This window comes from Salarias fasciatus, chromosome 4 (assembly GCF_902148845.1).
Source record: "Salarias fasciatus chromosome 4, fSalaFa1.1, whole genome shotgun sequence".
NCBI lineage: Eukaryota > Metazoa > Chordata > Actinopteri > Blenniiformes > Blenniidae > Salarias > Salarias fasciatus.
In genome coordinates this window covers 2149747-2165737 of record NC_043748.1, presented here as the reverse complement: position 1 = coordinate 2165737, position 15991 = coordinate 2149747, and the positions used below count along the sequence as shown (strand labels likewise).

At 46.4% G+C, this 15991-nt stretch overlaps 1 protein-coding gene across 2 annotated transcripts in view; it reads left to right on the top strand.

The window, feature by feature from the left end:
• The first annotated feature begins 5207 nt into the window (after positions 1-5207).
• Positions 5208-15991, top strand: part of asic2 (acid-sensing (proton-gated) ion channel 2) — a 361085-nt gene continuing 350301 nt past the window's right edge. The window contains exons 1-2 of one of the 2 annotated variants that reach the window (XM_030090324.1): positions 5208-5319; positions 6099-6729. In XM_030090324.1, coding sequence (XP_029946184.1) covers positions 6154-6729 — 576 coding nt within the window. In that variant the 5' untranslated portion in view covers positions 5208-5319; positions 6099-6153. Of the gene's footprint in view, positions 5320-5372; positions 5444-6098; positions 6730-15991 lie in introns of those variants that run through there. The other variant, XM_030090323.1, reaches the window with a different exon arrangement.

Sequence of the window (15991 nt, the reverse complement as noted above, 5' to 3'; positions counted from 1 at the left end):
GCTAAGCGATGCACCGATACACACAAATGAATGCTAAACACCACTTCTTGTTGGGGTGGAGACTTGGAGAGGGCGGAGGACATCCAACACCGGCGCGCTGCAGCCATAAACCATCATTACATGAAATGCCAGCACTGTCGCTCCTGCTGCAGCAAATTGGGAGGAGCTGTGATAGTTTCGGGTGACAGATTCTGCTGTCCTTTCTCAAGCACTGGCATTACTTTTATATCTTTCAGTTACAGAATTTAGATGGACCGACTTCAAAGCGCCTATTTTAAAACCTGGACCTCGTTGCTCATTCTCCATTGTTTCAATTTCTCTATATCTCCTGGTGGTTATGAGCAGAATACAAATTGGTTGTTTTATTACATGCCAGGTTTTACCAGCCCTTTTCTTCCTCTTCACAGAATGATTGTTTCGGTCTGTCAAAATTAAAGTTCGTCATGATGAAGAATTTCTGAATCTTAAATATGCTTGAAAATATTTTTGAAAAAGTGTTCTAAAAAGCATGTGCCATGTTTATTCTGCTTTACAGAAGTTACATCAGGAAACCTATCAATGTCATGTCGTGTTATTTCAAATGTAGGCAGATTTAATGAAATAAAAGTCTCAAAATTGTATTTTTTATTTTTTCCATTTATTTTGGGCTGCATTTTTTTCAGTCATGATTTTATCTGTTCCTTAAGGATAAAAAAAAAATAATTTGATAAATAAATAAATAAATAAACTAACAGGGGTGTCCATCGTGATCTGAACATTCGGATTTTCTTTCTTTCATTGAACGCAACACAAACAAACAGGCCGCCATGTTTGATGAGGATCTGGCACGTGCTTTACCTGCAGTCAGAGGCGGTATCTTTCATTAACAGCAAGAAACATTCAATAAGTCCTCCCGTCGACACAATAAATACACTTCTGGGAGTTTAACATGTTGTTTTCTGGAAGAAAGGAGGAAAAGACAGAAGAAAACGAGCTCGTGGTAAAATAGAGATGATATTTGTCCTCTTTTTCTGTGTTGTCATATCTTGAAAGTGTAACTTTTCTCTGTGAATTATTACTGTGCTGTGCAGATGTGCGTGCACTATGATTAGAGGAAGAACATGAAATTCAATTTTTAATTTAAATATTTGTCTGCACTCACTTGACTTGCTCATGGTGCCAAACACATGACGCAAATCAGCTAAATCTGGTGACTCTTGTGGAGAAACGGTGAACACGCCTCTTCCTTTTTTAAAACTGCACTTTAACTGTTGCATAATTATTCTCCTGATTAAGGACTGAGGTGGAGAGAAGCCTGCAGCGCTCCCCCAGTCTGTCAGAACTAACTGTTGCATAATACAGATTGAATTATTGCATAATTCAGCTGAGATTGATTATCCTTCACCCACTTCACATGGCGGAGGGGAAAAATGCCGCTAATGCAAGTTTAATTAAGCTGTGCAAAAGTCTTAACTTAGAAGAGTAATGGAGTTTATCCTGAAGGTATCGAGCCACATTTTTTATGACTTGGTGGTTCTTTCTGGTCGCTCATTACTTTTTACTCACTTGACTTAGAGTGTACAGTAATTGCTCTGTGTTTGAAGAAAATTAGTGCTGGCATGTGGCGATTTTTAACAAAATGTAATTTTTTTTAAGATCTAATAATTTTTTTTTTTTTTTAACCTGCATTCATCAATTTCTTCCACTTCTTTATCCAATTATACTATTGTGTTCGCAGGTGAGCTGCATGCATGCATGCACATGAGGGCTGCATGCACAGTGAGTATTACAACCTAAATAATAATCTATATCCAAAAGACATTGGTGGCATATTTGCGTTTGCAGGTGCAACAGTGAAATGTTGCTCATTTCTGTTAATGGCTCACCTCATTACTGCTCCTATATAATTACAGGTAATCTCTGTACTCTAAGCCATGTGTGCTGAGTGGTAATTATTTTATTAATAATAATTCAAACCACCTGCTTACATTATCAGATGAGGTTTTTCTGTGATGTTGTGCACGTCATGTAATCAGATATGTTTTCATTTGTTTTGTTAAGAGTTTTAGTCTGGAAAACTTGTGTTTTAGTTTGTGATAAAGCGAAAATGCACTCGGTTTATTTGAAATTGGTCAAAGTGAAACCTGTTTTTGTTCAGAAGCGTTTGAATAATACATTAAGACATGCAGACATGACTCAACGCAGGCATTTGAATTGATAAGACTTGACTGACAGGTTGTTTCAGCTCCGAGTGTTTCATGAAAGCGTTAACAGTTAACTGTAGCTTGTAGGGATGTGGAGATTAATCGATATCGATCGTGATTGAGATACATACGTGCGAGATACGAGTGTATCGATTCATTCAGTGTGTATCGTTGCGATGACGGTTTATAGTCATGATGCATCGTTCGCCGTGTGCCTAATCGGTAATCTTCAAAGTTGCATCGGTTTTTACACGTTGTACTGCGTTCTGTCTTGTGTTTCCGAGGCGTCTTGAATGCACCATCATTCCCGAAGACGGACGGAAGCCGTATGCGCATGCGCACACACACAGACTGTGCTACAAGTTACAGCGTGGCGGAGTGCAGCAGCGGCAGCGCTGAGTTACAAGAGAATCAGATTTTTAAAGACATACTGGAGGATCCTGCGAACCAATCAGCGTTGTATGGTTCCCAACTCGTACTTGGGCAGTCACAATGCCAGTCAGTCTGGGAGCACGTTTACGTGATGACATATCATGTCGAGTCGCCGCCTCTGTGCGCGCTCTTCCGCTCGTACGTAATTCCCAAAGGGTTATTACTTACTGATGAAGAGTCCGACATGATTACAAATGTGTTTTAATCCTATGCGAAAAGACAATGCTCCAGCTGCGCGGATAAACAAACTGACATGTGGCTGACGTGCGCGCTCCCGACAGTCCTCATGGAGGGAGCCGCGCATGCGGCGGAGAATCCTCGAATAGTCTTTTAACGCACCCTCAAAGTTCAAATCCATCGTTTGGAAGTACTATGGATTTTACAAGAAAGATGGCAAAATTGACAAGACGAACGTTATTTGTAAAGAATGGCGTGCTTCTGAACTGTCTGGGAGACGGGGATATGGACGCTGCAAAGCCTCACTTGAAGCCACTCATTGAGAGTGATGTGGTGTTACTGTTACTGTACCGTTTACACTTACAACATCTCGTAGAAATCTTTTACTTGTTTTGTTTTACTCTTTTATTGTTACAGGACAGTAATACATAGTAAGTAATACATAGTACTGGTAGAGAGATTACAAGGAATATTTGTTCAGACCATAAGCACTTTTTTGTTCCATTTTCTACTTCTAAGGAATAAACCCAAGCCTATTTAAACATACTGAATGAATTGCCATCTTCTTTTTTTTTTTTTGTTTGCTTAATAGATAACATGATATATTTCTTTGCTTCACATTGAACTGCATTTGATTGAACTAATTTATTAAAGCGCATCGCAAACAGGTGTATTGCATTGTATTGGAGTGAATCATACATCGTATCAGGATGAGGGGTGAATCATATCGTATCTAATTGGGATGGAGGGTGAATCATGTCGTTTTGTATCAAAAACAGGGATTAATCGTAAGTATCGTATCGGCAGGGATTCAGTGTATCGCAAATTATATCGTATTGTTGGCAGGGCATCGAGATGCATATCTAATCGCCACAGTAATGGAGATCCACACCCTTAGTAGCTTGTTATTATTAAGTCTGCACACAATCCACAAACTCACCAAAAACTGGACCAAACTCATCATAAGTTACCTCAGTATTTTTCTCAGTCGACATCCGTCCCTTCATGAGTACAGAACCTTAATCTGATGGATACATCTTGTAGGATCATGAATAACATCCCGAAGATTCAAATATCTAAAACCTTCAGTTTTTTTCTCTGAAACTTCAACTGCAGATGAAGCTGTTGCAACACGACATTTAAGTGTTTTATTTTAGCGCTGCCTTTCTTAACTCAGTTGAAGTGGTTGTTTAACCAGAGGCTATTTTCTTTTTTACAGGGTGTTTTTTTTTCTCTCTCTCTAATGCATCAAGTGGACTAATTCATAACACAATGTGATGAATGAAGACTTCGTTACCAGGCAACATGCTTAGATTTGTCCTTAAAAAAGGTTTCAGGTTATCAGTGTTGAGAGTGTAATTGACACTTTTTGTTTTTTACACTTTCTGGACAATCTCAAAATTCATCCACTACAAGATGTCCCCTGGTTTGAGACTTTATGTAGTTTTTTTCCTCTAATGTTTGAGGTTAAAGCTGCCTGTAGTTGTAAATGTGACTGTTTTTCTTTCTTTCTGTTTGCTCTGTTGATGGATGGTGACATTTACCAGCTGCCTTATTGGCTGAGATGGATAAACTTGATTGAGAGAAAAAAAAAAAGATTGTTGCTTTTGTCCTGATTTTCCAAGTCTGGACACACTGGTATAATATTGGTTGTGTATTTACCAATTCATTCTTTTTTTTTTTTTTTTTTGCAGCGGTGGAAGGTGAGGTGAACTCCCACAAACTGCAGCTCCTCGGGAATATCCTCAGATTACAGGCGCCGGCTGCACGTTTGGATGTTACATTTCACATGACAAACACGCTCAGCGTACTTATTATTCCCTTTACATCTGCGCTCGCGTGTCTGAATTATTCTCCTCCGTGCGACACTGCCGCGCCGCCCGTGTGACCACGAGCGCTCCCTTCCTCCCTCCCTCGCTTTTTTTTTTTTTTTTTTTTTAGTTTTCCCATCTTATTTTTGTCCTCATCCCCTCCCTCTCAACCTACATCTCCCTGCCCCGACTCCTCCGTCTCCACTTCTGCCTCACTTCCCATGACATGCCGCCCCGGCGTCGCTCTCTCTCTCTCTCTCTCTCTCTCTCTCTCTCTCTCTCTCTCTCTCTCTCTCTCTCCCTCCGACGGCTTGCTCCTCTGCGTCCATCCATCACTCCGCGTGCGATGGCGAGACGTGGAGATGTGAGTGGCTGAGAGGCGAGTGCGAGCGAAGGTGGCGGCGTTAGCTGGAGGAGGAGGAGGAAGAGGAGGGAGGCGGAAACATATTCAGTAGGAGACTTTGCTTTTGGAGAGAGCGAGGGAGGAGAGCGCTGTCTTCCCTCCTCCCTGCCTCTTGCTGCTCTCTCTCTCTCTCTCTCTCTCTCTCCCTGTCTCTCTCTCTCTGTGTGTGCGCGCCTCCCGTCTCTCCCGGCTCGGCTGTTGTTCGCCGCCGCCACAGATGAGCCGGGAACAGGAGGGAAAGCGGATGTATCTGACCGCCAGGAGTTTGGATCTGAACGCGAGACTCAACATCATCGGCTCTCCATCTCTCTCTGTGTGTCCCCTGCTTTCTGCGCGCACACACACGTGCGCTCCCTCTCTCTCTCTCTCTCTCTCTCACACACACACTCACTCACTCGTGCCAGCTGGATGTCTTCTCGCTAGGCTGAAGGAGAGAGGTGCTTGGGCTTGCCATTAGCTGAGGGCACGGGAAGCCTCGACGTGCGTGTCAGTCCGCGCGCGCACACACTCGTGCCTGCACACGCGCGCGTGTGTGTGTGTGTGTTTTTAAATGGAGATGAGTCGGGACGTCAAACACACAGAGGCAGCTTTCTTTGGTTTTCGGCTCAAGTGACTCTCACCTCTCGCTCCGGCTGTCAGAGGACTTACCTCTGGTGGGTTTTTCTTATTTTTTCCTCTTTTTGTCAATGAGAGGGTGGGTTTGGGATTTGGGCAGGAGTGTGTGCTGAGTGTGTGTGTGTGCTGGAGGTGTAGTGGGAGCCACAGGCAGGCTGGCAGCCACAGTAACTCTCACTTCAAGGGAGTGATTGCGAGTGGAGGTGGGGAGGAGAGGGATGCCCCCGGGGGAGCGTCTTTCTCTTACTCTCTGTCGTACTTGTTTCTGGGTTTTGGACGTCTTTTCCTTTTCTCTTGTCAACTTCCTCTCCTTTGTTGCTCCTCTTTGAATTCTCTTTTTTTTTTGTTTCCTGGACGACCACGGACTTTTTTCCCACTTTGGTTGCTTCCGGCTCTCCGTCTCTCCTCGGCATGATTGATATGATTATGGATTGTGGTTCTGAGCCTGTTATTGACGCCGCCTCTCCGTCTGTGCAGGTGTGAGCGCGAGCGGGGGGGTGGTGGGCTCCCCGACTGAGGAGGTGGAGGGTCGATGATGGATCTAAAAGAGGGCTGTGGCAGCCAGGGCAGCCAGGAGAGCTCCGGCCTGCACCCCAGCTCCTGGCAGGCCTTCGCCCACGCCAGCACGCTGCACGGCCTGCGCTTCATCTTCCCGTACGGCCGGCCCAGCGCCCGCCGCCTCCTCTGGGCCGCCGCCCTGCTGGCCTGCCTGGGGCTGCTGGCCCTGGAGAGCACCGAGCGCCTGGCGTACTTCCTGTCCTACCCCCACGTGACCAGCGTGGACGCCGTGGTGTCCAGCAGCCTGGTCTTCCCCGCCGTCACCATTTGCAACCTCAACGCGTACCGCTTCAGCCGGCTGACGAGGAACGACCTGTACCACGCCGGCGAGCTGCTGGCCCTGCTGGACGTGCACCTGGCCATCCCGCAGCCGCACCTGGCCGAGCCGGACGTGCTGGCCTTCCTGCAGGAGAGGGCCAACTTCACGGCCTACAAGCCCAAGGCGTTCAGCATGAAGGAGTTCATCGAGCGGGTCGGCCACGACCTGAAGGAGATGATGCTCTACTGCAGATACCAGGGCCAGGACTGCAGCCCCGGCGACTTCAAACCCGTGAGTACCGCCGTGTCTTCCTCTAAATGCCAGCCCCGGGCGGCGCTCGGCCGTCACACGGCTCTGCTTGGGAGCTGTCGCAACTTTCAGCAGTGTGATCTTCTCTTTTTCCTGTAAGTGAAAGGGCTGGAATCATGCTGATGCTTTTCCCTCCCATGATGCAACGCTTAGACTTTTGCACCTGATTTTTTTTATTTTTTTCCCCCCTCTGATGTTGACTTACACAGACTGGCTTTGAAGCTTATTCCTGTAAATATATTCTGCGCGGCTGCCTTGTTGCTGTCCTCGGCTTTCACATCGGAGCATTGTGCTCCTGGCAACCAGTCCTGTGACGGGTCTAAAATATTTCAGTCACTGAAGCAGAGTAACGGCTTTGTCTTGGGTCACGGCGAGTAGTAAATTCCCTCAAACCCTCCCGCCACCTTCCCCGCTCCCCCAGCCGGGTATTTCGTTTCCGAGTCTGCGCATTCAGAGCGCGCCTGTCCTCCCCTGAGTGTGAAACCGCAGCCGAAACTGTAGCATTGTTTGAATGCATCCAGGTGTTGATTCCTTCCTCTAATTTGGCCTGATATCGAGTGTCGCACCCTGTGGTTTCGTTTGTTCTGAGTCAATACCGAGCTCGTTAAACCTGAGGGCACGGGCCGGAGCGGGACGACGCCACGTTTGGGGAATACTGCGTATCGATGCTCGGCACAAATGTTTAATGGAATTTCATTGCAATCAAAGGGGCTGATGTCTGATACGATGCTGGTTTTAATGTGCTGAAACGATCTGCCTGTCCACCTGTTGCACACATGGACTGATGTTAACTGGTGTTAATTAGGCCTCATCATTGAGCAGGTAAACACTAACAGGTGGCGATGCTTGTTTTTTTGCTAGTTTCGAGAGTTTCGATGAGATCTAACGCTGTTTAGATCTTCTGAAAGCTTTTAATGTTGTTCCTCGTTTGCTGTTAAACTGGACCTTCAAGGTATGGATGATTACTGCAGATCGTTGCATTTTTTTTTTTTGCGTCCCGCTCAAAATGCAGGCCTTGAAATGTGACTTTTTGAGATGCATTTGTTTCTACTGTTCTTATGTTCGCAGTATCCTCAGTTGTATTATCCATCACAGCCCAAACCCGGCTTGCAATAGTTTAACCGATGCTGCATTATTATTTCCCGTTAAGCTGAAGCCTTTTGAAAATCAATGTGCACCTCATCATTTCTCTGGACCAAAAAATGTAACTGGGACTCCAATAGATGGGTTTTTTTTTTTCTCTTTTAAATCAAAATCTGATTCAGGAGATGAATACTCGTGTCAAGTGTTCAGTATTTCACTGAGTTAATGGGATATAAGTTAAAAAACCTCAGATGTTCCGTTTTGGTTTAGGACTTTAGTTCTTAATTGACTTGAATCACTTTAAACTCATAGAGTCCAACACTGGACCGGTTTCCATCCATGTGATGCTTACAGAAACAAACACAGACGTTAAGGTAATAATTTAGAGTTTCTAATTGACCCTAACAAGCGTGTCTTTATGTTGTGGACAGGAATAAACTGGGGGTCAAACTGAAGTCTTACTGAAGTGAGGCAGTTTTGCTCGTGAGCTGAATTATTAGTCATAAAAGAAGCCGCTTCGTTGCCGTTTGAATGGCGTTCGACTTTCCGACAAGTGTGCAATGCTGTCTTTGTTTATGGTTGCGCGTCATGTTACCTTGCATAAAACTGTGAGTCAGACTTCTAAATGTGAATGTGAGGTTCTGTGTGGAGAGAGAGAAACAGTTGAAACGAGGTGACCTTTCTTTTTCATATTGCCTGAATGCGGAGAGAAGAGAACGCGGCGAGATGTTTGCGGCCCGGCGTTGATGCAGCGATGCATGCTCACCTCATGAAGGAGCACTCTATGAAAATAAATGACAAAATAAATGGGTTAAAACATGTTGAACCTTTTTTGCACTGTTTGACTTTTTAGGTCGGCTTCACCTTCTTTGGTGAACTTTTATTTCCTTCCTCCTTTTATATGAAGCAGATTTATTATCTTGACACAGAATGGGCAGATGCTGAGCTTTCTGTTTAAAGCTTTTCACACAGATTTCAGCTGATGGAGATCTCTATTAATCTTTTTTTTGTTGTTGTTGTTGCTGCTGCTGCTGCTGGCCTCAGAACTGACCAACTGATGCATGTACAATGCGACCCGCTCTGTAAAGCCCGCCTGCGGGACTTGATCTGCTTTGATGAGCTCTCGCTGCTGCGGAGTGGACTCTGTTGTCACTCGCACAACTCACATCAGTGGCGTCGGCAGCGCCTCAGCTGGGCCATTAAAGCTCCTGGGTGTGTGTGTGTGTGTGTGTGTGTGTGTGTGTGTCGGTTACACTCGGATTGATATCTCCACGTTTAAAAATGAGAGACGCTCGGCGCAGAGATCGCTAATTGGAAAAAGACACAGAACAGAAACAATGGCGGATCACACGTGGGCTGTCGTGATTTTCAGTGCATGCCTTCAGACGGACGCCCCCCCCCCCCCCCCCCCCCCCCCCCCCCCCCCCGCAGCTCTGATCCATCCTGTCAGGAGAAAAACGTGGTTCTCCCCTGATTCCATCCCGCTCCATCTTCAGAGACCAGACCGGCGTGGCTCCGCTCGGCCCTCTGCTTCCTCCCGCTCCTCTCAGTCGCCCGTCTTGCACGTTGCGCGACACGTCTTTGTCCCGGAGCTGGGCCGGGACGATAATCATGTTGACAGAGAAGCTACTAGAAGGCACTGTCATCCTCTTTGCCCTCTGCCTGTTGCTGCTGAGCCGTGGCCGACTTTCCCCCCCGTCTCTCTCTCTCTCTCTCTCTCTCTCTCTCTCTCTCTCTCTATCCGCGCACCTTCGCATCTCCGGCGCCTTCTGAGAAATGAGAATCAAAAAACCAGGAAGAAAAAAAGCAGCAGGCCTCCTGAAAACAGGAAACAAATACATGCGTGAATGCTGGGGACACACACACACACACACATATACACACATGCAGAGGGACGGCATTACCATGACACTCCAGGGACCCGAGTCAGCGTTTGAGTGACACTGTGATGAATGACCGTGGGGAGGATTGCAGGGACGCAGGAGTCGGTGTGATGTGACTGATGGAACTGGAGCAGAGCCTGAACGAGGAGGAGACGGCAGCGCCGTGCACGTTTGTGCACGTTTCCACCTATACGCATGCATTGTGTCGCCTCGCTTTTCCGTTTTTTTCATTTTTTTTTTTTTTTTTTTTTTTTTGCATTTCTCATCTTGCTGATTTATGCTCATCCGCCGTCGCCTGACGCGATTCTTTCCAAATCAGCATTTTTGGTTCACTTGGATTTCAAGGATGCCCAAAAGCAGGGCACATCACACGCCAGATTCAGCGTCCCGCTTTCCAAAACAAAGCCAGCGAACAAAACAGAAGCCTGTTTTCGCTCTGTTGCGTTTCCGCACGGCGCCTCTGCGTGGATGCTGAGCGGTCGCCGCATGGCGAGCGCTCAGCATCCTCGCATAGGCGCCGTGCGGCGCGCTCCCAGCTTGAAAGGTGTGACTGTGGATCGGAGACCAAACTGTGGTGCTGACTGGATAAGAAGCAGAAATATTCGGCTCAGATCGCATCCAAAAGAGAAAAAAGAACCTGAAAGAAATTGTTAAATTGTGAATCTTTTAATGCATTGTTTCACAAACACTCGATCATATTGTTTTTTCGCCGAAAGATGCGCCAAAAAAAAAAAACCAATCGTTAGTCCCGAGAGCCGGTTCCCTGCGAACCTAGAAATAAAACAGAATGAGTTATTGATGTTTCTGAGCTGGAAACGGACCAGAAATTGCCGTGTTCAAACAAAAAGTGTCTCAGGTAATTTATGAGAAGCGACACCATCAGATCGACTTTATTTTCCACTCTGAAAACACACATTTAGAATTCTGTTTCCAGCTGAATTTGATGCCATATTGTACCAAGTGTGGTTTGCGGAAATGCATGTGGGAGAAGGTGGAGTAAAGCTTCCATTTCTCCTGGGAAAAGATGCAAACGTTGCAAACGTTCAGCAGGATGAAGTGTTGCCTCGGGGGTCGGTGGGTCGGAGCAGCGCCGGCCAGACTGTATTTATGCAGTAGTACGTTTCTCTCCTCTCATGTCGCGTAGATTTATTGTGTTTTTAACAAATAAACTCGGTCACACAAACGAAAGTGGGCAAAAAAAAAAAAAAAAAGCCCACTACACAAGAAAACTGCATGAAAATCACAATGGTTGAAACTATTTTTGGGTGAATATTCTTCCTCTGTCTCGAGTTTTTTTGGTTTTGATTGCACAAAAAAAAAAAAAGACCTTTAAAACTTGTGCTCATCTCCTGTGCACGTGGGTCACTTCAAGGCTCCAGACTCGTCCCTGCTTCACCTCAAACACTTCTGCCCCCGTTTCTTCAACACACTTCATTCAATAATTAAAGAAACGTGTGTGACTATAGTTTCCAGTTGTTTTCGTCGCCCGGCCACATGCAGCCCGATTATATCTCAGGAGGGGGGCGGAGCAGCAACATGACGACCTTTGAATACCTTTGTTTTAGTCATAAGGATATTATGGAGGGTTATAGGAGTTCTTAATTAAAGGTTTGCTTTCTCAAAGGAAAGTTCAATTCAGCATCTTATTGTTCTTAACTCTGCTTCCTGGTGCAAAAGACAGTGAAATGTCACCGAAAGTCTACTAACTGGGGGATTTTTTTTTCTTCCACTTTTGCATATCGGCACTCACCATTATAGCTACTTCTACTGAAATACAAAGAAACCTTTGTACGTAACTCGGCAACAGCGGTAACCTTTACTGGAATCGTTTCCTTGTCATTTGAACATTTCAGGAAGTCGTCCTGCGGACTGCGTTAAGCCGCATGTTGAGCACTGTGGTGAGCCGGCGTCGTTATCGCCCGAAATAAATATCTCCCTGAAGAAACCACGCCGAGCAGCGACGCTGCTGCGAGCAGATTGCGTGTCATGTATGTGTGCATTAACGGACTTCCTATTGCCCGTGTTTTGTTTTTGCTGGCTGTGATTACAGGCATGATTAAATGCTGATTGATCACACTGACACGGCACATCAGTGTCTGCCAGAGTGAGTCAGCTCAGTCTCTCTCTCCCTCTCTCTCTCTCTCTCTCTCTCTCTCTCTCTCTCTCCACTGATCTATATTTATGTAAAAAACACCCCCTCCTATCACACTCTCCGCCTTAATGTGAAACCCGATAGCAGCCAGTGCATCGCGCCGCTGCTAATTGGCCACTTGTCTCCTGGTCTGACCGGAGCCTTTTCTGGAGCCTTGGTTGTTTACACGAGCAGCAATTAGCCGCTACACGCGACCTGTGGCCCGAGCACGCCACCGCTCGACTTTCTGCAGGCCGCTGCCGTCAGTCACCCTCCAGTGGGGCAGTTTCTCCGCTCGCTATCTGCCCTCCTCCCCGCCCACCTTTTATCAGTTCGTTTTACCGCATGTCCTGTATTAATCACTGATATGACATTACCGTGGCATTTTCCATTATTCCCGGCGGGCTCCGTGTCTCCGCCTCCGTGGAGGGAGCGCCAGCGCCACCCTCAAGCCGGCCTCTCCAAACCCCCTCCTCCCCCCCAAGAGGCGGCGGCAAACCTGCGCTACTTAGGAGGCTTGGAAGGAGGATCTGGCCGCAGACAGACAGCTCGGCGTGCTCGGCGTGCACGGCGCCCGTGCGGTGGATTACCACCGCCTGATGATATACTGTGCAAGCGTAGCGCTGGGGCTTTAGGAGAGCGGTGATATTCCCTGCAGGGTTCCCCTCATCTTCAAACAACGGAGCTGAAAACGAGTTGCAAAGCGATTAATCAAACGGTGGAGGTATCTGGAGTGCTGCAAGTTCTCAGTTTGTCTTCTGCAGAGAGAAACGGAAGACAATTCAGTTCCAGTTTGATATTAGGTGAACATGTGTTGTTCACACCCTCCCATGCTTTTTTTGCAAATTGTCTGCAGCCAGCACACTGCTGGAGCCACTGTCCTGGACAACATCCCTAATCTTGCTTGCAGACTCGGAGATCCCAAATTTTGGCCACAGCGTCTTCGGTCTAAGCAGTGTGTGTGTGCTGTGTGTCGCTGCTCTGGCGGTGTGGTTGTGAGGCCGAGGCTTGTCAGCTCCCAGTCGCCTCTCATGAAGGAACAAGTAACGCTGCGATATCCCTCCGTGGAGATGTTTGTCCAGGCTTCAGCTGTCAGCTGAACAGGTTTAAAATTCAGAGTAAACTCTAATATTGACAGGGACTGATATTAACCATGTCCAGGCAGCCTCACCGGTGATTCACTGATTACGGCTAGACACTACGCATTAGCGTAAGTGAACTAGCGTTAAGCAAGCTTCTTCCATGAATTTTTAACAGACGTACGACACAAGTGTATTATGTAGTTGCGCCATTGAGTGATGGTTCATTAACAGATTAATATGTAATTTAAAAATATAAGATATCAATGTTATTATTTTTAAACTGACGTCTCAGTGGGGCTTGATGAAACATCAGGCGCTCCTGCACTGCTGTAGCGCTGCCGTGAAATTACAGTTCAGCTTCACATAGTTTGCATGAAACTGTTTCACTGGTTTGTTTTCAGTGAAATATTTCCAAACGTTAGAAAACTTGGGTTGGAGTATTTGAGCCTCCGCTTGTTCTTCCATATTTTTTCTGTTCTCGCCGATGAGTTTTAGCCTTTGCTTTAGTTTTCCTAATTTACAGCAGCTGAGACTGAGCCGTGTGCTCCTTCTGCTTTTCATTGCATTTGCGTTGGCAACTTTTAGCTACCAGCGTCTCGGAAAGTTGAATTTACTTCAACTTCACATAACTTTGGTGATTTAATTTCACTCAGTTGTTCAAATTTCTGTCATTTTCTTAATCATGTTGAAAGCTGTGTTGACTGATATTCCTGCCCGTTTCATGTCAGAATAATTTGTCAATCAGACAATAAACGTCAATCTTTGCTTTACATCAGGGTGGACAGACTGTTGAGTTAATAAAAAATCTTCAACAGATTTTGTTTGGATAAAATCATTTCTTCAGAAGCCCCTGCAGTGGAGTGCAGTCCCCGATTATCATTGATTAATCCTGTTATTTAAGACGAGCAGGCCTCATTAAAACACCTGTAAGTAAAGCCAAAGCTCTGCTTCCAGGTTCTCCTGAAGCCACGTTCACCTCTGCTTTTGTCAAAGAGGAAAGAAGCAGATAATTAAAACACATAAATAGACCATATTTTGACATTTGAGCAGTGATCTTGTTCTTTTCAACTTGCTGCTTGGTGGATGAATCATTTAATCATTTCTCGCTTGATGTTTTTCAGCGATCTCCTGCTTTCGGTGCCGTTTGTGAACCGTTTGATTCCACATATAGCCATCAATTAAAAATCTGTTCCACCAAAAAGCCTACACAGCCTTCATAAATACGGTTATTTTGAGTGGATCACCCTGCAAATCCTGCTGGCAACGGCGGGAAATGAGAGGCTGGAGGGGAGTCGGTGGCGGCGTGGGACACGGAGTCATGGTTGGAGATGTGTGCTGGCATTGAGACAGAGCGAGAGAGGGAGAGAGAGAGAGAGTGAGAGAGGAGAGGAGGCTGGAAGCAGGAAGAAAAGAGCAGTATGGCCCATTACCGAAGCAGCGTGTCTGGAGACGCACTCCATCATGGCCACAGGAGGAGGAGATGAAGTGTGTGTGCGAGTCTGCATTTTAACGTGCTGCGGGGTGTGTTTTATATTTTCATGTGTGTGAGTCTGTGCTGTCACATGCAGTCAGTCTTGGATTTCTCTTTCTTTTTTTTCTTTTTTTTTTTTCTTCTTTCTGCGGCGCAGCCGGTTGATGCTTCAGACGTCGGCTGCTTTTAGCAGATATTGACTAATGGTTATGAAATGAAAGGTCAAGTGGCCGGTTAACTCGACTCCTCTGGGCCTGTTTGGATGCTGCTGGGTGAAAATTAAATTAGTTGACCTCAGAGAAACACCGTCATACGTGCGCAATTGATCAGTTTGGGAATGGATCTTCCACGTGTGGAACCCAATCTTTTGGTCGTTTATTCATTGAATTTATTTTTAAGACGTTTTTTAAATTAATGTTTTATCGGTCCAGATTGGAGCTTCCTGTGGCACAGTTTTGGCCCACGTTCCTCATGTTTGACACCTCTGATTCAGCGTATTGATGCATCTGAAACGGAGCGCCCGTCGCTTCCCTTCCCACCGCTGTAATCAGCTTATTTTACAACGAGAGCCTCCACTTCATACCAGAAGTTTAAGCAGTTTCCTGCCGCTGCCTGAGATTTCCATCATTTCCTCCGCCGCTTCTCGCACTATCTGGCTGCTTGTGAAGTTTGTGCCACAGTCAGGTTCCTCAGTAAACTATCAAACTTCCCTCAAAATATTGTTTACTCGACACACAGCCTGACTTCCTCTGCACCGCTGGAAAAAGCGAGTTGCTTGAAAGTTCAATACGCTACTAGAATATGTTAAAGGTGCCGCTGCAGTTCGACCGGAGGCCCACGTGTGGCCGCAGAGGAAGAAGAAGTAGGAACATTCTCAAGTTTGTTTTTTTTTGAATGATGAAAAGTTTTATTGACTACATCAAATTCAGAAATGACCACTCCACCGACCGCAGCTCTCCCTGCACAAGCTGAGGCCCCTCAAACCCTCAAACCCCCCCCCTCCTCATCCGTCACCTGTCGTCTGCATAATTTCCTTCTCTGGCGACACGGGCGCGCTCGACATCCAGCTTTCCGCTGGGTTTCATCGAGACGGTGACCCGATGTGTGAACTCACGCTGTTTGCGGCGATAGTATTGCTCATGCACTCTTTATGCCCTCCGTGTTTTTTCCATTTCCTTTCATGTCTCAGGCCTCTTTCTCCCCTCCATAATTTACCACGTAGTGTCTGAGCCGGATGTGGGACTCGCAGACCGGAGCGTCTGGCGCTGGGAAAAGATCACATGCACTTCTTAACCAGGCTGACAGACTCTTTCAGACTCCCTTTTTGTCCACCTGTCTGTCTCTCTTTAATCTCCGTAAGCTGCCCAGGAGCTCTTTCGATCTGGGTGTTCGCGCTCGCCTCAGAGGTTGGCTGCGTCCGCTCGCCGAGGTAAAGAGATTTCGGCTGCGTTTTAATGGGAAGTGACCACTTTTTAATTTGATACCTGGATATGTCGAGTCGCAGCGGCGACCTTCAGTGCGTGCTTGTTGCAGAAGTTAAAACATGAAGTCCTTTCCTGCACCCAGAGTGGATTTAACTGTGCAAACCTAAAAA